The sequence below is a fragment of the Nicotiana tabacum genome, chromosome 4, assembly GCF_000715075.1.
Source record: "Nicotiana tabacum cultivar K326 chromosome 4, ASM71507v2, whole genome shotgun sequence".
Lineage (NCBI taxonomy): Eukaryota > Viridiplantae > Streptophyta > Magnoliopsida > Solanales > Solanaceae > Nicotiana > Nicotiana tabacum.
This window is the reverse complement of record NC_134083.1, coordinates 102,681,757-102,706,141: the sequence shown is the minus strand read 5'-3', so window position 1 is coordinate 102,706,141 and position 24,385 is coordinate 102,681,757. Positions and strand designations below refer to the sequence as shown.

Sequence of the window (24,385 nt, the reverse complement as noted above, 5' to 3'; positions counted from 1 at the left end):
AGCAACAACAAAAAAAAGTCCTTGGATACATATATTTGAATTATATTAGACTAAAGTGTATAAATCTCCCCCACACACAGAATGTATAAAAATATATCGTTCATTTAAGATCTAATTCTACTAGGAGTATCCATATAGTGATTTTATCAATATGTACGCTTAATTTTCTTATTCAAATAGTTGAAAATTTTATTTCATCTGACTAAATTTATATATATAAATATTATTTTTAAATTTAATGATGTTTTATAATAACCGTGCGAAGCGCTGCAAATTTCCTAATATATATATATATATATATATATATATATATGCAGCAAATTATGACACCCTTGCAATAACCCTATTAAACCATCATGTCATATAAGGGTAGCATGTGGGCCGGTTAGGACCGGAACCAGCCCAGGACCGCAAACCCAAATGGGTGGTGGGCCTAAACGGTCCTAACCTGATAGGACCGGGACCGTGGGGAGGTGGGTTGGGTAGTGGGCCGGTCCTATAGGGGAGGCCCGCGAGATCAGGATCGTTTGGGACCGGGACCGGCTGAGAAGTGGGCCGGTTCAAGCGATCCTAAACGGGCCTATCCGGGCCCAACGAATAATTTTTTTTAAAAAAAAAATTGACCGTTTGGCCATTTAAAAACTAGCCGTTTGGTCTGCCAAAATAGTTGTTGGCTATTTATAAAATAGCCATTTAACCCCTCAAACTTTGTTTTAACCCCAAACTTTTTATAATTACACTTTTTCTCTATTTTCAACTATAAATACCCCCTCATTCTTTTATTTTTCTCACAAAATCATCAATCTCTCTCTAATATTCTTCTATAATTGCTTACTTAATTGTTACATTTTGTGCAAAATTGTGAAGTTGGTGAATTGAAGTATTCAAGTCTTCAACAACGATAATTAATTTTTAACAAGTTGTTCGTCAATTCGGTAAACTCGTTCCAACTCTTAAGTTTTAATATTATAGTTTTGTTTGTTTTATTTACTTTGCTTAATTAATTAAGATGGCTTATTCCTTAAAAAAGAAGTTTAGTAAAAATAAGGAAAAATCCAAGAGTGGTGAATCTAGTGGCTAATCTGTTCCTCCTCCACTTCCCCCGGCTCCCCGACCCAAACCTGTTACCCGTCCTACACCTCCTATTCTTGATAGCGATAATAGTTTATTACAATTTACCGAGAGTCAATTTTGCCATAATATTGCACCCGGTGAACAATTAAACCATGAATATATGAATGCTCTTTATGGTAATCCAACTATTGATGAAAATGATGATGAAGAAATAGATTTTGATGAAACGCAACCGGATGATGATACACCCACTAGTCCTGCTCCTGAAGTTAACCCAACTAATAATAATCCAAATGATGCCCCGTCTGACCCTCCTTTTTCTAGACAACCTTCTAAACGGGCAGAAACATCTCTTGTTTGGCCATTTTTTACTCAACTAAGAGAAAAAAATAGGGCTAAGTGTAAAACTTGTGGCAAAGAGTTAGTTTTTAAATATGTTGGAAGTCGGGGGGGACGGGAAGTTTGACTAGACACATATTGCTACACCCTCAAGATAAAGCTAGATATTTTCGTATGAAAGCTTTGGCCGAGGGGACAAGTGCACCTAGTCAGGCTGACCATAGTACCGGGTCAAATCAATTTCAACCGAAAATTAACACTGTTACCGGTGGTATTTTATATTATGATCCAAAAAAAGATCGGGAAGAATTGGCAAAAATGGTTACTGTTATGTACTTACCATATAGTTTTCCTTCTAACCCTCACTTTGTGCATTATATTAGAAAAGTTTATAATCCTACTTATAAAGGTTTTCCTTGCACAACTGTAAAGAGCGATATTTATAAATATAAACATGAATATGAACAATATTTGCGCTATTTATTTACTCATATAAATTGTCGTGTTGCTATTACAACTGATATTGGTAGAAGTGGTAATGACTATGATTACCTTACTGTTACCAGTCATTGGATTGATGAGCATTGGATAATGCAAAAGCACATTATTGCTTATAGAATAAATAATTCATGTCACACAGGGCAGTTTATTTCTAGTACGATTACGGATATTTGTAGATATTTTTATATTAATGATAAAATAATGTCAGTTTCAATGGATAATGCTACTAGTAACACAAATGTTGTAGCCTTGCTTACCACTACACTAAGTCCTGCATTTAGTAACATTTTTCATGTTAGATGTATTTATCATATTTACCATTTAATTATAGGTGATGGTATGCGAATTTTAAATGTTAAAATTGAAAAGGTTAAAATGGCTCTTAATTGGCATTTTTATTCAAACCGTAGAAGTAGACTTAGAGAATATTTTAAAAGATGCGATGAATTTGGCCTAAGAGAAAGAAAGGTTCCTAAACCTTGTCCGACTAGATGGAATTACATGTATGAAAGTTTAATTGTTGCATATGAATATAGAAACCCCATAAACTCAACGTTTAATGCTCATGTAAGTGATGATGATGAGCACCTTACAAATGCGGATTGGGCTAATGTTAAAATATTTGTAAATTTTTTAGAAAAATTTCATACTGCTACAAATGAATTTTCTGGGCAATATTATCATACTATTTCTAACTGTTTAGTTTATATTGCAGAACTTGTAAATTTATTTGATCATTTTTCAGAGGGTGGGGAAATTTATCAACTTGCTATTGATTCTATGAGAAAAAAGTTTTAAAAATATTTTTTCTCTATTCCCCCTATTTACAGTGTTGCTGCATTGTTAAATCCTACTATGAAATTAGGAGGTCCTCAATTTTGGTATGAAACTATTTATAATAGTTTAGCACTTGAAGATGAGGAGTTGTCTAAACTTCCGGACGCAATAGCCTCAATTAAAATAAATGTTCAAACAATTTATAATGCTTATCAAGTTGCATTAGATCATGCTAGACCAAACGTTCCAACTCCTTCTTCTTCTAGTTCTCAATCATCTAAAAGAACTGCGGGAGTAAGAGCACTTAGTGCTTGGGCAGGGTTCAGGGGTTCTCAAGGTTCTAGTACTAGTAATTTTTCACAACTAAATGAGTTTAAAGTTTATTTGTCACAGGGAATTGAGGAAGTGAATCCCGACGGCTCCTTTAATATTTTGGAATGGTGGAAGGACAAAAAAAAATACTTTCCGTTTCTTTCAAGGATGTCTCGAGACATTTTAACTATTCAAGCTTCAACAGTGGTATCAGAGAGCGCTTTCAGTCAAGCAAGACTTCAACTCGATGATTATAGAGCGTCTATGAGGGAGAGCTTGAAAAAATCAGTACTTTTCAGAGATTGGATCCGTTCGGAAAGAAGAATTTTGGACTTGTTGAATCACAACCAGAGGTAGATGAAGCTTACGAAGAAATGCTAGCTGAACTTGCGGAGGATGATGCTTCGTCTGGAAGCGGTGATGACCAAGCTTCTTTTCCGCTACCACCAACGGAAATTCCTCCGGACCTTGAAGGATTTATGAAATTTGTAAGAGATACTATGTAAATTAATATGTAACTTGTATTTTGGCACATCTTGATTAGTTTCTTTTTCTTCTCAACGGTGGTATTAGCACCTTGTTGTGCTCATTCCATAGGGGAGAGGAAGACTAAGAAAGATATTGCCATGATTTTTTAATACTATAATAAAATTATAACGCATTGCTTTGAATATCTCTTTAAAATATTTTTGTCTTTTTATATATCTTAAGCTGTATATATATATATATATATATATATATATATATATATATATATATATATCTTAAGATGTATACTATCGAATATGGCTTATATACTATGTATATATAGTATAGTATATAATACATATTCGATAGTATACATCTTAAGATGTATATATAGTATATCTTAAGATGTATACTATTGAATATGGCTTATATACTATGTATTTGTAAATTATATTATAGAATTGTCACCTATATATATATATATATATATATATATATATATATATATATATATATATATATATATATATATAGGTGACAATTCTATAATATAATTTACAAATTGCTTTAGATATTTTTATTACCATTTTTTTCTCTAACTTGTATAAAAAAAATTTAAAAATAGAAAGTATCTGTTGGGCCCACTTAGGCCCGGGACCGGCTCACTTAACCCGGGACCGTTAGTTCGTGGTTTCGGTCCCGGGTCGGTTCCAACAAGAAGCCCGCGAAGTTCGGAACCGCTTAGGACCGGCCCGCCTAGGACCGACCCACTTAGGACCGGGCCCGCGAAGCCCACTTAGGATCGGGCCCGGCCCACATGCCATCCCTAATGTCATAGCATAATTATTTACTCCCTCCGGTCCACAATAAGTGATTTTTTGGCCCTTTTTTCGTGGTCCAAAATATCTGATTTTTCTAGATTTCAAGAATGAATTAATTATTTTTTTCTACATTGCCCTTCGAGTAAATAGTGTTGGAGTATGTGTTAGGAGTATTTATGTGAAGAGATAGTAAAGGTTAATATGATCAGTTTCATTACTAATTAATGTTAAAAGGTAAAATTTTTAATCTGTGTGAAAACAACCCAAAAATCATTTATTGTGGACAGGAGGGATCAGAGTACCATTTATTTATTCTAGGTTATCACACTATAAATATCACAGAAAAAAACTTAAAATCTTACAAAGACAGCGCTTTAATGCAGTTAACTTCACCAAGAAGTGATTATTAAAACTAAAAGTAGAGGAACGTGGGCATTGCGTCGGATTCATTGCGTTGGATTCACGTAGCAGTACTAGTATTCGCGACTTGTGATTCTATTAGTTTGATAGAGGAATTTTATTCTTCTTTTCTTTCTTTAAACACTTGGGTGGGATTTTAATGAAAGCTGATGCATGACACTATGATTCTCTTGCTTCTTCTCCCTTCAGCTGCTGCTTCTGATATATGCTACTGCTAGATTGTATGTGAACTAAGCACACCCCCACCGTATCACATGAGCATCATATTCATATTCCTATATAAATATTTTCTTTCTTTATTTTCATTAAACAAATTTATCTTAGAACTAATTTCATTTGTTCCTACTTTTTAAGAAAATAGTACAAACTTCAGAAATTTATGGGGCTAGTTTCTTGATAAAAATTGGATATTTTTGTCTTTACATTAAGTGTACATGAATGTGAAGAGGATTTTGAGGGTAGTGAAGTGATGAACTCTGACGTTGTTTTGTACCAACATACACTTGTTTCATATAAAGTACTTGTATGAATAAAGAGGGAAAGATTCCGGAGGAATTAATTCTGATACTTTTTCAGGGGTATAAATTTGTAGGCAGACTTGTGAAAAGAATAATTTGTATTGCTTTACTCTCCTTGCTTAAAGGCATACCAGAAGATAGCGCGGGGCTGCAGCGGACTTACTGCCGTACCTAAGGTATGCTAAGATTTCTGTCTGTTTTGATGATCAAATAGTCTACGTAACTTCGTAAGGTAAGGGTAAGGTTCGCGTACACTCTACGTTTTTCGGATCCAATTTTGTGGAATGTTACGGGGTATGTTGTTGTTGTATAGCGTCTGAAATAACATCTCTAGATTCGTTTAGCAGTTTGTTCTTAATGCTTTTGAATGTTCTTATAAGTGCTCTTACCACTTTTTAATATGATGGTTCCTCTGTTTTTATACAAGCATAGTGCTTTTCGCTATATAGTCAAATGGAGAACTTTGCGATTAGCTATTGAATGTGGTCATCTTCTATCTGTAAAATACAATAAAAGGGGTCTATTCCCAATTATTTAGCCCCGGAGCACATGCCCCAAAAACAAAGGGGGCAAGGTCCAAACAACCCTCCCCCTCCAAACAGAAATTGTAAAAAGTAAAATCTTGACACAAGATAAAGGGTTTCGTTGCAAGCAGCCAAATTTTAGAGACAAAGACAATGGATAGGGTAAAGGTGGATTTGTGAGATTGTGATTGCTGAATTTTAAGTGTAGGTCAAAGTTGTTCTATTCTTTCTTACACCTGAAGTGTATATGTAATTGAAATATAACCCAAAATTGAATAACAGGAGAATTTATTATATGGAAAAGGACCAAAAATACCCTTGAACTATTTGAAATAGCTCAAAAATGCCATCCGTTTATTTTTGGTACCAAAAATATCACTGACGTCTATATTTTGGACCGCAAATGCCCTTAAACTGTTAGTCTTGCCATTGAAGGTAACATGGCAGTCCAACTGGGTTAGATTTGCCTACATAGTCATTCACCTAAGCAATCCAGCATGGCAAAATTATTTTTTTGAAAAAATTATTTTTCTGGAATTTTTTTAAAAATACAAAATCAACACTTATTCCGAAAAAAGTAAAAAAAAAAGTAGAAAAAATTATTTATTTCGAATTTTTTTATTAAAATACAAAATCAACACTTATTCCGAAAAAAGTAAAAAAAATTCGAAAAAATTATTTTTTTCGGAAATTTTTATTAAAATACAAAATCAAGACTTATTCCGAAAAAAGTAAAAAAATTATTTATTTCGGAAATATTTATTAAAATACAAAATCAACACTTATTCCGAAAAAAGTATTATAACATAATTTTTCCTGAATTTTTTTACTTTTTTCGGCATAAGTGTTGATTTTGTATTTTTTTATAAAATTCCGAAAAAATAATTTTTCCAAAAAAATAATTTTGCCATGTTGCATTGCTTAGGTGGATGACCATGTAAGCAAATCTAACCCAGTTGGACTGCCATATCACCTTCAATGGCAAGACTAACGGTTTAACGGTATTTGTGGTCCAAAATATAGACGGCAGAGATATTTTTGGTACCAAAAACAAACGGAGGGTATTTTTGAGCTATTTCAAATAGTTCAAGGGCATTTTTGGTCCTTTTCCGTTTAATAGATCATCTTGTCGCTTGGCGACTGTTTCTAGCTGTATTATATTCGGCCAGTGGCGGAGCCACCTTAAGCTAAGGTGTGTCAACTGATACCCCTTCACCGAAAAATTACATTTAATAGCTAAGTCAAAAATTTATTTTATGTATATATACTATATATTGACTCTCCTTAGCTTTTTTATATGTTTACTTCTTTATATTTTGACAACCTTTAGTAAAATTCCTGACTCTGCCACTACATTCGACTATAGATGAATGTTCATGGTTATAACTTGTAAGGCCAATTTTGACTAAACAGACCATACTACTCCTAAAGGTGTCACAAGAATTAATGAGAGATAATCTTGTGTAAGATTTCATGACACCCCCTCCACCCATACCTTTCTATCTTCGGCAAAGGGCCAAATATACCCATCTACTTTCGAAAATAGTTTAAGAATACCCTTCGCTATACTATTGGGTTATCTATACCTCTGCAGTCATACTTTGGGTTCAAGTATACCCCTTATTTAAATAGAGGGACACATGTCATCGTCCTGTTGGTTAATTCTACATATCTCCTAATTAATTAAAAAGACTCATTACCCATACCCGAAAAATATTTTTTTTTTGTAGAAACTGGAAAAAACTAAATTATTTTTTTACTAAAAACTGAAAAAAACGAAAATATTTTTTTTTCCAGTTTTTACAAAAAAAACTGCTTTAAAACAACTGAAACATTTTTAACTAAAAACTGAAAAAAAAAACTGAAATAGTTTTAACTAAAAACTGGAAAAACAATATATTTATTTTTTCAGTTTTTACAAAAATATTATTTTAGAAAATATTTTTCAGCTTTTTTTAAAATGTAAAAACTGGGAAAAACAATATTTTCGTTTTTTCACTTTTTAGTAAAAAATATTTCAGTTTTTTTCAGTTTTTACAAAAAAAAAAATTGCTTTAAAAAATTAATTTTCAGCTTTTGTTTTTCCAGTTTTTACAAAAATATTGTTTTAGAAAATATTTTTTAGTTTTTTCTAAAGATGGAAAAAAATTATTTTTGCTTTTTTCAGTTTTTAGTAAAAATAATTTCAGTTTTTTCCAGTTTTTACAAAAAAAAAATTACTTTAAAAAATTATTTTTCGGGTATGGATAATGGATCTTTTTAATTAATTAGGAGATATTTAGAATTGACCAACAGGACGATGACACGTGTCCCTCCGTTTAAATGAGGGGTATATTTGAACCCAAAGTATGATTGCAGGATATAGATAACTCAATAATATAATGGGGTATTCTTAGATCATTTTCAAAAGTAGAGGGATATATTTGGCCTTTTTCCGTTCTATCTTCTAAACCCTTTAATTTGCCTACTTATATACTTTACATGGTCTCGTCTTAAGTAAAAATAACGTCTTATTGGCCCCTTTCGTCAATACTCCAAATTTGAAATGGCTTCTCCCTTTTTCTGAGGTCAGAATACCAACAAGGATGCTCTCAATTTTTGGAGTAGACTTAAATGATGGAGGCAAAATCCAGGTAAGGCATATTTGGACAATTATTTCTAATGTAGTTGTGCGTTGGCTCGATAAAGCTCGTGGGCCAATAGCGCTAAAAAGAATTGACCATGTAATAATACTCCAATATAATAAATGGTTTTATTACGTAGACAATGACCCTTTATAGCAGCCTCGAAACCGCAAAATGGAAGAGGAGTCATTAGTCAATGTTAATTTTGGAGATGGCTACTAAAAAATAGAAGGAAAAAAAATTCTTAACTAATCTTTGGCTGTTGCAACTTGGGTTTGATATAGACGTGTCAATAAAGTGGTGAAAACTACGGTTACAAGGTTTAAATCAAAGTAAGACAAATACAAGAGGTGATTTTTTCTATTTGTCTAACCTTGGCAGCATAGTTAATTAGTATATCCTGAAATAGTTGAAGTATGTACAAAACTGACTGGACCACTGCTATTTTAAAAAATGCTGACAGAATGCAATACATACGTATGACCTAATTAACAAATTTTACCGAATACTTGTAGGATGAAGATCTTGAAATATTTTATTAGCTTATCACGCGTTGGCTTTGCAATAATCTAGCTGTCATCAGCCATGAAAAAGGGTGTTTTTGTTAAGCAAAAAAATGTCAAGATATGTATATGTGAATTCGGGATTAACGGATAAGAAGGGGTACGTGCTGATGACATGATTGTTTTGAAATTAAGATGTCAGTGCCTTCCACATGGGAAAATAAGCCAAGTCATAAAATATCTACGGCGATCTTATTAGGAAACTTCTTCATAAACTCAAGTATAAATACTTTTGTTGCTTCATTCTCAAATTACATTACCAAGAGTTTGACCAGATTTGTTCTTGTCTTGTTTCAGATTGTAACTTTCTGGGATCAACCTTATTTAGGAAGCTATTTGAAGAATCATGAACGCTTTAGCAGCAACCAATAGAAACTTTAAGCTAGCATCTCGTTTGCTAGGCTTGGATTCCAAGCTTGAACAGTGTCTTCTCATTCCATTTAGGGAGATTAAGGTTTGTTGTTCATTCCATTTTTGTCTTTTTGCAATTCTTTTCTTGAGTTCTTTGCTCCATTTGGGTGCTGCAATACATTTTTATTTTGGGTGCCAAGATTTTGATGACATCCGACATGCCACTTTGATCATTATGCACCTCCTATGATCTAGGCATCTAGCCATTCTAGGAACTGGCCAGATTGCATTTTGCGCTGATCTTGGACATTGTACATAACATTCTGAGTTTGACTTAAATTTCTACTTTTCTACTAGACTTTTACACGTGAGACAATTTTTTATAATATGGTCTTCGAGCAGTTACGTGCACTTCGATTGTTATCCTGTGTTAGTGGAAGTACCGAGTGACTCTGTCCATCACAGCATAGCCCAAATAAATCACCTCTATCTTTTTGTCTTTGATGAGAGTTGGACCCTAGTCTCTCATAGTTTAGTCTTTCAGACCATTTCATTGACTGCTAGATCACACATTTGGGTGCTGGACTGTTTTGTCAAACCTTTGTTTTTTGCACTAATGTGCTTGTATATTGCTTTTCTCATTTTTCTGTAAGCTGTGCTTATTGACTGATATTGCAGGTTGAGTGTACAATACCAAAGGACGATGGCTCATTGGCAACTTTTATTGGATTCAGGGTACAACACGACAATGCTCGAGGCCCCATGAAAGGAGGAATCAGATACCATCCTGAGGTTAGTTGTTTAACTTCACTGAATTACACAGAATGGCAAGATTGATCGAGTTTCTTTAATTCAAGATCATGTTTTTGATTAATGTAACAATGTCTGATACTGATTCAAATGGTTATGAGTAATGTAGGTAGATCCGGATGAGGTGAATGCCTTAGCACAGCTAATGACATGGAAGACAGCAGTTGCCAATATACCATATGGAGGGGCTAAAGGAGGAATAGGGTGTAGTCCCAGTGACTTAAGCATCTCTGAGCTAGAGCGACTTACTCGAGTATTTACTCAAAAGATACATGACCTTATTGGAATTCATACAGATGTTCCAGCACCTGACATGGGAACAAATCCACAGGTATATATATGTCTCAGGCATAGCATTTTATCGGACAGGAGAAAGTGTCATTTCCCCTTAACCTTTTGGCATGCTACGGATGGATCTAACTGAAGTGTTGCTTTACGCAGACAATGGCGTGGATTCTAGATGAGTACTCAAAGTTTCATGGCTATTCACCTGCAGTGGTAACTGGAAAACCTATTGTGAGTATGAATAACATTCTGATTTCTGATTGACGATCCTGTACACTCCATAGTTCATTTTACACGATCCGAGTAGTGTAAATAAACTTTCAGTTGATGATAACCTATTCTCATTGTCTGTATTTTCTAGCTTGACTCACAACTATACAACCTTTGTATTGGTTTAACTTGAGAAATTCAATATTTTGACAACAGGATCTTGGTGGATCTCTAGGCAGAGATGCAGCTACTGGTAGGGGTGTTCTTTTTGCTGCTGAAGCACTGCTTAGAGACCATGGAAAGAGCATTGCTGGGCAGCGTTTTGTTGTTCAGGTTAGTGTCCTTATTTCAACTAACAATTATGGAGAAACTTAATCTCGAAAACAAAAATGAACAGAATTAATTCCACACTAGCTGATTGGTTGGTAAGGAAAGATACAAAAGGATACAGAAAGTACTTTTTGTTGGATAGGTCTGGAATTTGATACGATTTCTTTCATTTCAGGGATTTGGAAATGTTGGTTCTTGGGCTGCACAACTCATTACTGAGCAAGGTGGGAAGATTGTTGCAGTAAGTGACATAACAGGTGCCATAAAGAACAAAAATGGAATCGACATAGCAAGTCTACTCAAACATGTGAAAGAAAATCGCGGAGTTAAAGGTTTCCATGGCGCGGATTCAATAGATCCTAATTCTATACTGGTAGAAGACTGCGATGTTCTTATACCAGCTGCCCTTGGCGGAGTAATTAACAGGTTCTTCTCATGCTATTTCTATAAAACTAGTTATTACCAAGCTCTTGTCATTTTAGATTTGTGATACATTTAAATATCTTTAAAGGGATAATGCAAAAGATATTAAAGCCAAATTCATTGTTGAGGCTGCTAACCATCCAACTGATCCAGAAGCTGACGAGGTCAGTGTTTTAGTTCAGTTATTATATATGAAACACAGGACAAGAGAACAACAAAAATTAAACTAATTTTGTTCATGCAGATTTTGGCAAAGAAAGGAGTTGTCATTCTGCCAGACATATATGCAAACTCAGGAGGTGTTACTGTCAGCTATTTTGAATGGGTTCAGGTATCAATTTGACCTTCATATCTTCTCATACTCCAGCCAAACTGTGGTGTCAATAACTCTTGATATCTAGTAGTTCTGTTAACGTAGCATATTAACTTTTGGATGATTTTGTAATGCTAGAACATCCAAGGTTTTATGTGGGATGAGGAGAGAGTGAACACTGAGCTAAAGGCATACATGAACAGAGGTTTTAAAGATGTCAAGGATATGTGCAAGACTCACAACTGCGATCTACGAATGGGTGCCTTCACCCTAGGCGTCAACCGTGTTGCCAGAGCAACAACACTAAGGGGATGGGAAGCCTAAGAATGAGGCGACGATTGCTTCTTCTTCAAATAAACATATACTCTAAACATATAGTTCATATACTTCTGCATATTCATTTCTGCACTTCTGCAAAATTTGACAAAAATTTAGCCATTTCAATAGTTTTGCTTGACCTTTTAAAAGAAAAATAAATGTTGTACACCGTCATTCTTATGAGTACAAGATGGCTTGAAATCACTGGAAGGGGCCAATTTGCTTGGTCTTATTCTTTATTATTAATCAAACAAAGTTTTATAATTGTCTTTGATCTTATTGTTTTCCTAAGAACGAACCAGAAATATTTACAAGCTTTTGTAGATATCTTAAATGAGGGAACTACACAAAATACCTACTTGGGCCTATTATATTACCCGTTTCTACCCATCTTTAAAAATAATTACATAAAATACTTATACGACCAAAATAAATTACCCGCCCACCCAAACCCCACTTAAGCCGCGAGATCCATTTGTTGAGATTCTTCTGTTTTGGTAATCATTACATGTAAGCACGAGATATGAATTTAGCAAACTTCTTCTTCTTTATGGCAGATTATATTCACCTATAGATCGTACGACAATTGACCTCTATTTTAGCATTGATGAGTTTTTCTTACAAATAAATAATATTCAATTAACATACAAATCTCTCAAATAGGATTTTCTCTTTTATCGTCTTCTCAAATATAAATAAACGTTTTTCTTCTATCTTTCTCATTTCATAATAGGATCTATGTGTCCATTGAATGTTTTTTATTAATTTATGCTCCATTTCAAAATGGTATATAGTATATTAGTATAACATATCTAAATTTTAGTATAATCAATGACGCACAAAATTGAGTTAATTAGATTATGTGACAACTGATATTAATTCAGTTTAATAATTGAAATAAAAAAACTTTTTTTAAACTCTTTGCGTACAACTGTATACCCTGTTGGTATATCTATATACTATACTGGTATCATATGTTAGTTGGAACCTTTTTTGGATGTATTAGTTACATTTAATTAGTACATTGTTTGATTTTTCTTTAGTAATAGTAAAATAGTACAATATATTGATTTTTTTAAAATTTTCCTTTATGCAATATGTATTATGTAATCATTTTGATTTTTTCTTTATGTGTTTGTTTTATATAATAGTATTATAGTACAATATCTTGAAATATATTATTATATTAATATGTGGTACACTATTTTTTGATTTCTCTTTATGCATGTGTATTATGTAATAGTAGTATAGTCATATATAGTTGCTTGGAATTAATTGGTAGAATTGTATACCCTATTGGTATAATTATATGTCATAGTGGTATCATATGGTAGTTGGAATATTTTTTGATTGTTTTGGCTGCATTTTTAAGTGAATTCTATTCTGAAATGGTTTATATGATAATGTTTTGTTGTGTTGGATTTTCTTGTACCTATGGACATAGATTTTGTGTATTATGTAATAGTTTTTATAGTTATATGCAGTTGTTGGAACGACCCCTTACAACTATATACCCTATTAGTATAGCTATATACTATATTGGTATCATATGCTAGTTGAATCCTTTTTTTTGGTTGTATTAGTTGCATTTAATTGGTACACTATTTGATTTTCTTTTAATAATAGTAATATAGTACAATATCTTGAAATACTTTATTATATTAATATGTGGTACACTATTTTTTATTTTTCTCATGTGTGTTATGTAATAGTAGTATAGTCATATAGTTGCCGAGAATTAACAAGTAAAATTGTATACCATGTTGGTATAGTTATATGCCATATTGGTATCATATGGTAGTTTGAACATTTTTTGGTTGTTTTAACTGCATTTTTAAGTGAATTCTATTCTGAAATTATTTATATGAACATGATTTGCAGTGTTGGAATTTTTTTGTGCCGATGGACATAGATTATGTGTATTATGTAATATTTTTAAAGTTATAGGCAATTGTTGGAACGGCCACATACTACTATATACCATGTTAATATACAGAATGAGCAAGTTGCTTTGCGAATATTTAACTTGCAATGTGAGCATGTAATTTTCTCATACTTTTATTGCATCCTTTAATGTTTTGGTACAGTAGTATAGTCGCAGATAGTTATAGCAATATTCTAGAGCAATCATATACTCTGTTGGTATACATGTATACCATATTGGTATCATATGGTACTAGAAATCTTTTTTGCTACTTATATTTTTGTTGCATTTTCCAATATTTTATTATCATTTTTATTCTAACTAGTATATATGGAGATTTGGCGGCCATAGATTATGTTTTCTTGCTCCATAATTGTTTGTGTTACTGCTAATAGTAGAGTGTGTACTGATCTTTATAGGGAAGGAGATCAAGGTTTGTATGGCAATCAAGTGGAATTAGAAAAGGAACAAGAAATAAAGAAGAAAAAAAAAAGGAGTCAAATTTGAGTGTAAAATAAGTTATGGTAAAAATAACAATAATACGCCCTGGGCAAAAATAAATGAATAAAAGAGAAAAAAGTAAAAAATAGGAAGAAAACGAGAAAAAAGAAAAGGAGAAAAGAAAGAAAAAAGGAAAAAAGAAAAGAAGGCATAGAAATAAGAAAGAATTGGAAAAAAAAAAGAAAAAAATTCCCCACAAAAACTACTATGGGTAGGAAATGTAATTAGTTTGATGGGTAAAAAAATAAATAGACGGGTAAGGGTAAATAGTTTTATTTTTGCGAGTAACTATGACATCCACCCATCTTAAATACTCAAAAGTTTTTGTTAAAACACTTCAATTTGCTAACGCTAATGTTAAATTTTAATTTATACTGTATGATTTCAGACAATATTTTTCATTCACCAACCAAACACTAAAAAAACCTTTTTCAAAAGGCATTTTCCATCATACTAGAGACAGTAAAAATAAAACTAATTTAAAGAAAACAGCAAAAAGAAACACTGTAAAATAGCAATCTAGGAGATCAACTAGTACCAAAATACCAACGGTAACTGGCAAAATCACCCTGTAGGAAAGAAATAGCTTTATGATACACTGGAATAGGGACGCTACTGGAATCATTATCATGCACTATGAAGTACAAATAAGCCACGGTCAAACTTCCGAGATCTATTGCAATCGTCCACATAATGAATGAGTTATGCTTCAGAAAAAGAAAAGAAAAAAACGAGTTGGGCAACCAGTCAAAGATATGTACCAAAATCAACAGCATAAAATAAACCAACTTCAAGCAAAGGATCTCAGATTACAGTAGAATGCATTTAACTAATACTGCTGTTGATCATGATGGGTGCTCAATGGGCAAAGGATACTCAACTGTTTCCAGTTCAGTGGAAATGAAAATGAGCTAATTCCACGAACAGAACTGTAGTGACATCCTCCCACCCAATTGATTCAACAAAATCCCAGCACTATATCTGAAATTGAATACAATAGTACAGTTGCTTCTAAAATCTCCCTCTACCCCTAAAACCGCCTCCACGACCACCTCTAGGAGGTCCTCTACCACCACGAGGCCCCTTCCACGGAAACCACCACCACCACCACGAAAACCGCCTCTTCCCCCACCTCTTCCTCCACCACGTCCTCCACCTCTAGAAGCTTGCTGCTGTCCCCTACAATAATAGTGAAATACATTCAGATTCAGTTCAATGTCAAACCGAAAAAACAAAATATGAAAGAAAGAGGTAGTTGTATCAACCAAACATGGTTGCAATTCAATTAGTTTACTGTCAAACATAGATTTTGTATTCTCTTAAACATTAAGGTAGAATTTGTTATCGTCATCTAAATGAACACTGTGCTCTGCAAGTTTGCTAAAGATTTCAGATTTAGTTAAATGTCAAACAGAAAAAACACAATATTGAAGAATGATGTGGCAGTATTAACTGAACATGGCTCTGAAATTCATTTAGTTCTTTGGGTAGCCGCATAGACCTTATATTTTCGAGCAACAAAGCCATAGTCCTTAATTTTCTAAGGGAGGATTTCCTCCTAATCCGAAAGAACACACCTTCTACATGTTTGCTAAAAAAGACATACATAAGCATATCCTTCCAGCTTCAGGTTAACTTCGCTCGCATTGGATTTGATTAAACTTCTCAAGGCACATATCAAATATGATGACTTTAAAACATCTTTCTAAATGATTTTGAAATTCTGAAAGTCTATCAGGCAGAGTTTGAGTTCACAACATACTAAATCATATTGCTATAACCATACTTGATTTTAATAGGCATAGTCATTTGGAACAAATAAAACATAGTCATTTGGCATAACCAGTAGTGATTTTAGTTGGCATAGTCATATGGAAGGTAGGAATATTTCTCCTATAAGAATAGGAGGAAATATTATCTTTCCTATTATTCACAAGCATTCCAAGAGCAAACAAGAAAAGCAAATAGGATATGATATGAAACATGGATTATTTCTTTGGACGGTAATTTGTGAATAGCGTAAACATGAACTGCTCCACTCAAGGTCATAAATACAACTTTTCTGTCAGTGTCATGAATCAAAATGAATTCATTACTAAACTCATGATAGATTACAGTATTAGCTTCAGCAATGACATTTTATAACAACAACAATAACAATAACAACAACAACAATAATAATAATAATAATAATAATAACAATAATAATAATAATAGAGGAATTTACAGTTAGGTGATATAACAGGCTGAAACAAGTTGATGCAAGCTTAAAAATAGTCTTAACAAAATGAATTCTCTAGAAAATACCTCCAACATAAATTAATTAGTATTGGAATGAAATGGGTCTAAATAGCATGAATGGATATAGAATTCGTATAGGCAACACCAACTAGTTTGGGATCCCCAACTCGTTTCGGATTAAGCTGTAGTAGATAGATTGGTAGATAAACTTCCTTTTAATCACAGTGCATTTTCACCTACTTCATCCTGCATCCATTAGAGCTTAAGATACTAATAGTTGGCATAATCAGTAGTGTTATTCCTAGAAGACGGCATTTCAAAAGTAAATGAATTTTTAAAAATAGCGTTAAAAGGGACAGAACTGCATTAATTTATCTTTTTTTCAGATAATGTAAAGAAATTTATTTTCATACATAAACAACAGGATGTGTGTTAATTTAAACAGCCGAAATCCAGAATAATGTGTTAAATCATATTTAAACCTTCAACTATCCAAAAACAACATGGTAAATGTCTATATGAAGTCTTAAAAGTATGAAGCAAGACGAGTAAACACATACTTGGGCTGCGGAAGAAATCTGGCAAGTGGCAAAAGCTTAGCTGGGTCAATGTAGAACTTATCTCCAGCTGAATATGAAGTCGCAATTATTCCCTCCATCATCTTTATCGAAAAATACTGTACAAGAAAGCACCAAAAAAACAATCCCATTATATTTTATAACACCAAAGCAACAAATTTTGAATCCCAACTTCTAATTTTACAATACAAAATAAAACAAGGGAAAAATAAAATAAGGAGAAAAAGGGTTTCTTACAGATTCATTAATGGGACCAAAAATTTCATCGACTTTTCCAATCTGGGTCTTGTTCTGAAGGTAAATGGGTGCATTAAAGTAAGGGATTTTCTCATTTGTTAGCTTAGTCACTGCATCTCCTTCACATGCGTGCACAAATGACGAAATCTCTGCATTTCAATATTCAAAAAAGAAAATCTTTTGTTTCAGTGCATTATTTTACCTATAGCAACACATAAAATCGAGGAGAGTCAAAAAGTACCAACTACTTCGGGAGGAGGCCCTTCATCACGAGGAGGGAAGCGACCCCCTCCACGGCCGAAGCCCCTACCGCCGCGGCCGCCGTCTCTGCCACCCCTAAATCCTCCGCCACCACGTCCTCTTGGAGGTCTCATGCTTCCTTCACTATCCACTCTAAGGAGGAAAATGAGGTTTAGGGTTTTAGAAAGTTTTAAGTAAATAGAACGAGGCAATTATTTGTTTGCCCATATTTACCCCTGATTAGAATTGTATTTCCTTCTCGCTTTGTCCTTTGTCCAAGAATGGAGTCAAACTATACGAAGCAATAGTCATATATGGATAAAAGATATTATACTAACACTAATGGTAGCGAACTGAGTAATACAAAGAGAAACGTCCGACTATTTACGAACTTTCTATCCTAATCTTTGACCTCCACACCCTCCTGTCTAGGGTCATGTCCTCTGTTAGCTCCAGCTGCGCTATGTCCCGCCTAATAATCTCTCCCCAAGACTTCTTAGGCAAAAGGAAAAGAAAATTAGTGATGGACCAATTATGTAGCTAAATAATAAAATTTTATCGCTAATCATATTCAGTGACAAAATTAGTGACAGATTATAAATATATCCTATTAGCTACAAGATGAATTTTGTAACTAATTCCTATTTTGTAAAGTCAAATTCCGTAATAAATTTTCTTAATAATAACATTAGTTTCTTTTTTACCAAAAAATAATAATTTAGGTACTTCTGTAAATTAATTATGGAAATTAATTTTTTATCACAAATTAATAATTCCTATTTTTTTCCAACAATAATAACTATTTTAAAACCTAATGCCATCGTAAATTTTAAGAACAAAAACAAATGGATTAAACAACCAAGCTTCTAAGAAAATACATCGTGGTGGAGTTTCATTGTTGGAAAAGAGACTTTCCTCCTACATTTTTGTATTTTTTAGTGTCTTAATATTTTGTATCCTTGTTAAAAGAAGGTATCAAACACTAAATTATATATATATATTTTTAAAACTTCTTTAATTTAGAACTCCTAAATATTAGAAATATTTTTTGATTTTATAATTTTATCCAATGTAAAATATATTTTTAAAGGGTAAAAAAGGCGAACGAAAATATTTCGCTAACGGCCTTCATGCTTTTAATATAGTATATATGGATTATGTAAGGATTTTCACAATTCTAGATTGTGGTTCATAAATAATCTATATAAAATCCTATCAATTATTTAGAACCGTGGAACTATATGATTTTTACATAAAATACATATACAATAACTTCAATCAAGAAAACTTACCTGAATCCATGATGTGTTTTCTTGATAATATTGAGCGGAGGCCTTCTTTAGAATTGTTGTTCTTGAGAAAAATTAGTACTTCTCTCTCTTTACCTTTTATGTGTTCTTTTCAGAATCTTATGAACCTTCGAAAACTTTTTAATTCAATCAGTATCCGAAACAACCAAGTTGCATAGTCAGTCGTAAAGAAAACATCAATTTTAATGGAAAATCATAAGTTCCTATACATTGCGCTTCTGATGCCACATGTAAGAATTTTTCATGTTCTAGATTGTGATTCATAAACAATCTATATAAAATCCTATCAATTATTTAGAACCGTGGAACTATATAATTTTTACATAAAATACATATATAATAACTTCAATCAAGAAAACTTACCTAAATCCATGATGTGTTTTCTTCATAATATTGAGCGGAAGCCTTCTTCAAAGTTGTTGTTCTTGAGAAAATTAGTACTTCTCTCTCTTTACCTTTTCTGTGTTCTTTTCAGAATAGAATACATGTAAGGATTTTCACAATTCTAGATTGTGGTTCATAAATAATCTATATAAAATCCTATCAATTATTTAGAACCGTGGAACTATATGATTTTCACGTAAAATACATATACAATAACTTCAATCAAGAAAACTTACATGAATCCATGATGTGTTCTCTTGATAATATTGAGTGGAGGCCTTCTTCAGAATTATTGTTCTTGAGAAAAATCAGTACTTCTCTCTCTTTACCTTTTCTGTGTTCTTTTCAGAATAGAATGTGATGGAGTTACGCTATTCTTCTTTTTAATAGGCAGAGAGAGGGACCATCGGTTAATTTCTATTTTCCATCAAAGTGGGTTAGTGGAGAGTTATAACCATAATTAACTTTCCCTAATTTTATCCAAATACTAATTTAGCAATATATTTATTAAACCAAATATTTTATAATCCACGTGGGCTATATTTTACATTCTCTCACTTGGCCCGCGTGATATTATCCACTTAATGGTTTAATAAATATTTCAATTATTATGTTTACAATAAAAATGTTAAATTCTCCTTCATTGAAACATCATTCATTGTTATTGAATAAATCAACTAATATGAGTCATGGCGGTCGTACGTCACTTTATTCGACATACTTCCTTCCATGTACTACAATATTAGTCTATTACTCAACACAACCTGTAAAAGTAATACTTAATTGGTCCAACGGTAATGCTTAGAGTATCTTATCTAAGCTAGAACCTGTCATTGTCATTTTCAATATTATATATACAAGAGAAAACAGGTACAACATATATATATATATATATATATATATATATATATATATGAGCTTAAGGTGTCAATTGCATAAACATAATAAAGTCTTTACATAAAATCATTCATTGCCATTAATAATACCCATTCTTTCAACATGCTCAGTAAATGTCTTAGGCGGCAATCCTTTCGTCAAAGGATCGGCAGCCATAAGTTTGAAGTGATGCCAATAAAATATGCTCTTCCATTAATACTTTGAGTTAAAATTAAATATACTTTAGAACCGTTGAACTATATGATTTTTACATAAAATAAGTTAATTCTAGTATTCTTTCATGATTAATTTATACCTTACAAGTAGTTATTTCCAACCTGGAATGCTTCAGCTGAAACTCTTAAACCAGGGACCGTGCCTCGGAACCCGATGAAATTTATAAAATCCAATAACCCATTCAATTACGAGTCCAACCATACTAGTTTCGCTCAAATACGACTCCGAATCGATGTTCACAACTCAAAAATTCGCTTTATGAAGTTTTACGCAAACCCCCAATTTCCTCTTTAAACTTCATCAACCAATTGCCAAAAATAAAGATGGATTCATAAAATAAAATCAAAATCAAGTATAAATTACTTACCCCAATCCTTATGATAAAATTTGCTTCAAAAATCATTCCAATCCGAGCCCTCAATCTCAAAATATGATGAAAGAACTAAAACCTCAAAATATATAGAATCTGCCCAGGCATCGTTGCATCTGCGACATACTTAGCCGCTTTTGCGGCATCGCTTTTGCGACAAACGTTCCGCTTTTGCGGAGAGGCACTGGAGAAATGGCCCTCGCACCTGCTGAAAAACATCTACTCCTGCGATATCGTAGGTGCAACACAAGGACCCGCATCTGCGCCAACTCCCGCTCATGCGCTCAAAATCTCGCGTCTGCGCGCACGCAGGTGCGCTACAAAAAATCCGCTTCTGTAGCCTTCCTCACCCAACTCTCACCTCGCTTATGCGATGGACAACCCGCATCTACGAAGTCGTTTCTGTGGCCAAAACTCCGCAAATGCGGCTACACAAGTACCCGCACCTCTTCAACAAGGCAACAAGAGGAAAAATGATCTGAACCACGTCCGTAACTCACCCGAGCCACTCGGGACCCCGACTAAATATACCGATAAGTCCCATAACATAATACGGACCTACTCGAGGCCTCAAATCACACATAATAACATCAAAACGACGAATCGAACCTCAATTCGAACTTGAATGAACTTTGAACTTTCAACTTTCAAAACTCGCGCCGAAATATACCAAATCAATATGGAATGAACCCAACTTTTGCACATAAGTCCCAAATGACATAACGAAGCTATTCAAATTTCCGGAACCATAATTCGAACCCGATATCATCAAAGTTAACTTCCGGACAAACTTATGAACTTTTCAAACCTTCAAATTTCTAACTTTCGCCAATTAGCGTCGAATACTTCTAGAATTATCCAAATGCAAATCCAGGCATAAGCTTGAGTCCAAAATCATCATCCGGACCTAAAGAAACCATCAAAGCTCCGCTCTGGTGTCAAATTCGTAAAAGTCAAACTTAATCAACTCTTCCACTTAAAGCTTTAAACATAAAATTCATTCATCCAAATCACTTCCGGATCACCTGAAAAACCAAGATCAACGATTCACACAAGTCATAATACATCATACGAAGCTACTCAAGACTTCAAATAGCAGGAAGGAATGTCAACGCTCAAAATGACCGGTCAGGTCGTTATAATAATGGAGACTCATCCCTCAATCAACTCCTACATCGGCACATATAGTTTTGGGCTTGAGCATTCATAACCCAACCTTCTTCGGTGATCTAACGATACTCCCAAAATAGTTTCTATATAAAAAAAAAAGTATGCATCTCATAGCCTTTTATAACCCTTTTGGTTCCATTAGCACTCTTAGCCATACATGTTATTCTATATACTTGGCACAATGGCCACATTTCATATTTCATATTATCATTCCTTCACTTTTAAGGATCATCACAAGTCATCAACATAAAGAACATTTGGAAATCTTGACTTTAAATACATGAGTAATAAGAGTCTTAAACACATTGAATTTTCTTCCCAAAAAAAGCATAATAATTTGCAATTGAAACATGAATTGAAGTCATAAGTATTAGATACAATAGCCATATTTGAAATATTTTCCCAATGGCGAGTAACATGATAGGGCAATTGGAACATGACTTGAGTACATACGCATTCGGATAAATCAATTATTAGGGATAACTCGGAACAATAAGAATAGGGGCTTGACAAACCACATTTGGAATTTACAAGGAACTCATGAATTTTAATTCTATAGAAGGAGTTTAACAACATACCTCAATTGAGCTTTCTTTAGAATTACTACAACGTTCCCCTACTGTTAATAACTTCAATCTATAGAAACATAACCAAATTGAACAATAATTAGGAAGGCGCCCATAGGTTTAGCTCATTTAGGCATTTCATCAATCATCAAACATGTGAAGTCGACTACAAGGTTCTATGATGGAAAACCTTCACCCACAACCAATTTCCCCAACTCAATAATTCATCAATATTAGTTCAACAATCTCCACGCCACTTTCATCGGCACTTGCATGCACAAATGACCAACTCCCAACTCAAGAATCATACCCCCCACTCCTCACATTCAAACCGAATTTGAAATTGAGAGCTAGGGATAAAACCTTACCTCTTTTGTAGAAGATTGTGAACTTCCCCCTTGAATCTTCAAGATTAAGCAAGAATTTGATGAGTAGGTATGTTGGAGCTCCTTCATCTTTCTCTATATTACTCTCCTCTCTCTAAAACAACAGTTGAAGCCTTCTAAAATAATGCTCGATGTCTTTTTATTAAAACATGGTCGGGTAAAGATTTCCCAAAAAATTAACCTCCGAGCCAGGTCTACGATTGCAGATGGGACCGCAAAATGGTTCTCCAAAACTTGGCTAGCCTGATCAAGTCTGCGGTAGATTTTGAAGTCCCCAAATCGATTCCACAGTCTCACATTGAACCGCAAAATTTCCTTCCAAAATTTTCCCTTGCTGAAATGCAACGGATATGTGGTTTGCACATTGGACCGCGAAAAGACCCTCAAAACCAAGTTGCTTCTGATCTAATCCGCGATGGTTCTATGGCCAGTGGAACAGATCTATGGTGGCGAAGTGGACCATAGAATTGCCATTTATCTGCAAAATTTTCCACTAATTCCATAATTCTTCCAAACACATTAGCCTACCTTCCAAACACATTAGCTTACCTCGGCACCATAAAACCTCAAATTCTTGGCGAAATTTTACGGGGCCTTACATCATCCACTGCTTAGCATCATTCATCCTGGAATGATGGTGAGAGTCTTCTATGGACACCCAATGTGACTTAACTCTTCATTCACACACTAGAAGTTCAAAATTTGGCTAACTCCCCAAATTTCTAAAAATATCGGCAGCGTTTCCCCTATATTTGGGCTTATCCACCTGTCAGAGAGACCAAGAAACCAATCCTAACAACATATTCATAACACAATGACTTATCATAGTATAAATACAACAAACCATAACATCATAAGTATTATATTACCAAAAGGGGCTTTAGCATAAACTATACAAGTTTAAGATAAGCCATAGAAATTAAACTTGCAACATTCCCTTAAACACAACTATTTGTTTACACAAACAAATAAGGGTATTTTCTTTTTATTTCTTCCTCGGCCTCCTAGGTGGCCTCTTCAACTTGTTGGTTTTACCATAGCACTTTCACGGAGGCAATCTCTTTATTTTCCAACTTCTGAACTTGTCTATCAAGAATGGCAACCGAAATCTCCTCATAAGTCAATTCTTCACTAAATTCAATAGCCTCTATTAGGACGATGAGCGAAGGATTTTCATCCACCTTCTTCAATATAGATACATGAAACACTAGGTGCTCTAAGGACATCTCTGGAGGTAGCTCGAGCCTATAAGTCACTTGACCAACCTTCTGAAAGATCTTGTACGGTCTGATATACCTTGGACTTAATTTCCCTTTCTTCCCAAATCACATTACTCCCTTCATGGGAGAAACTTTAGGGAACACCCAATCATCCTCTTTGAACT

At 33.7% G+C, this 24,385-nt stretch overlaps 1 protein-coding gene and 1 pseudogene across 3 annotated transcripts; one reads left to right on the top strand and one right to left on the bottom strand.

The window, feature by feature from the left end:
- The first annotated feature begins 4,652 nt into the window (after positions 1–4,652).
- Positions 4,653–12,245, top strand: LOC107799349 (glutamate dehydrogenase B). Of its 3 annotated transcripts, XM_016622455.2 has the most exons (11): positions 4,653–4,933; positions 5,289–5,406; positions 9,239–9,395; positions 9,971–10,084; positions 10,212–10,433; positions 10,544–10,618; positions 10,814–10,930; positions 11,103–11,353; positions 11,439–11,514; positions 11,595–11,681; positions 11,802–12,245. In XM_016622455.2, the coding sequence occupies exons 3-11, from the start codon at positions 9,288–9,290 to the stop codon at positions 11,985–11,987; spliced, it is 1,236 nt and encodes a 411-aa protein (XP_016477941.1). In that variant the 5' UTR covers positions 4,653–4,933; positions 5,289–5,406; positions 9,239–9,287; the 3' UTR covers positions 11,988–12,245. The 3 variants fall into 3 exon arrangements, with proteins under 3 accessions (XP_016477941.1, XP_075108383.1, XP_016477940.1); XM_075252282.1 differs by lacking the exon at positions 4,653–4,933 and having other exon boundaries at positions 5,278–5,406; XM_016622454.2 differs by lacking the exons at positions 4,653–4,933; positions 5,289–5,406 and adding an exon at positions 9,144–9,161.
- Positions 12,246–15,162: 2,917 nt separating this feature from the next.
- Positions 15,163–17,874, bottom strand: LOC107799350 (putative H/ACA ribonucleoprotein complex subunit 1-like protein 1; annotated as a pseudogene).
- Positions 17,875–24,385: the final 6,511 nt, after the last annotated feature.

Excerpts from the sequence above, each read along its gene's own strand:
- LOC107799349 (XM_016622455.2), top strand. The coding sequence starts at position 9,288 with ATGAACGCTTTAGCAGCAACCAATAGAAACTTTAAGCTAGCATCTCGT. Across the intron at positions 10,434-10,543 it reads ACATGGGAACAAATCCACAG|ACAATGGCGTGGATTCTAGA; the intron begins GTATATATATGT and ends TGCTTTACGCAG. Across the intron at positions 10,931-11,102 it reads GGCAGCGTTTTGTTGTTCAG|GGATTTGGAAATGTTGGTTC; the intron begins GTTAGTGTCCTT and ends CTTTCATTTCAG.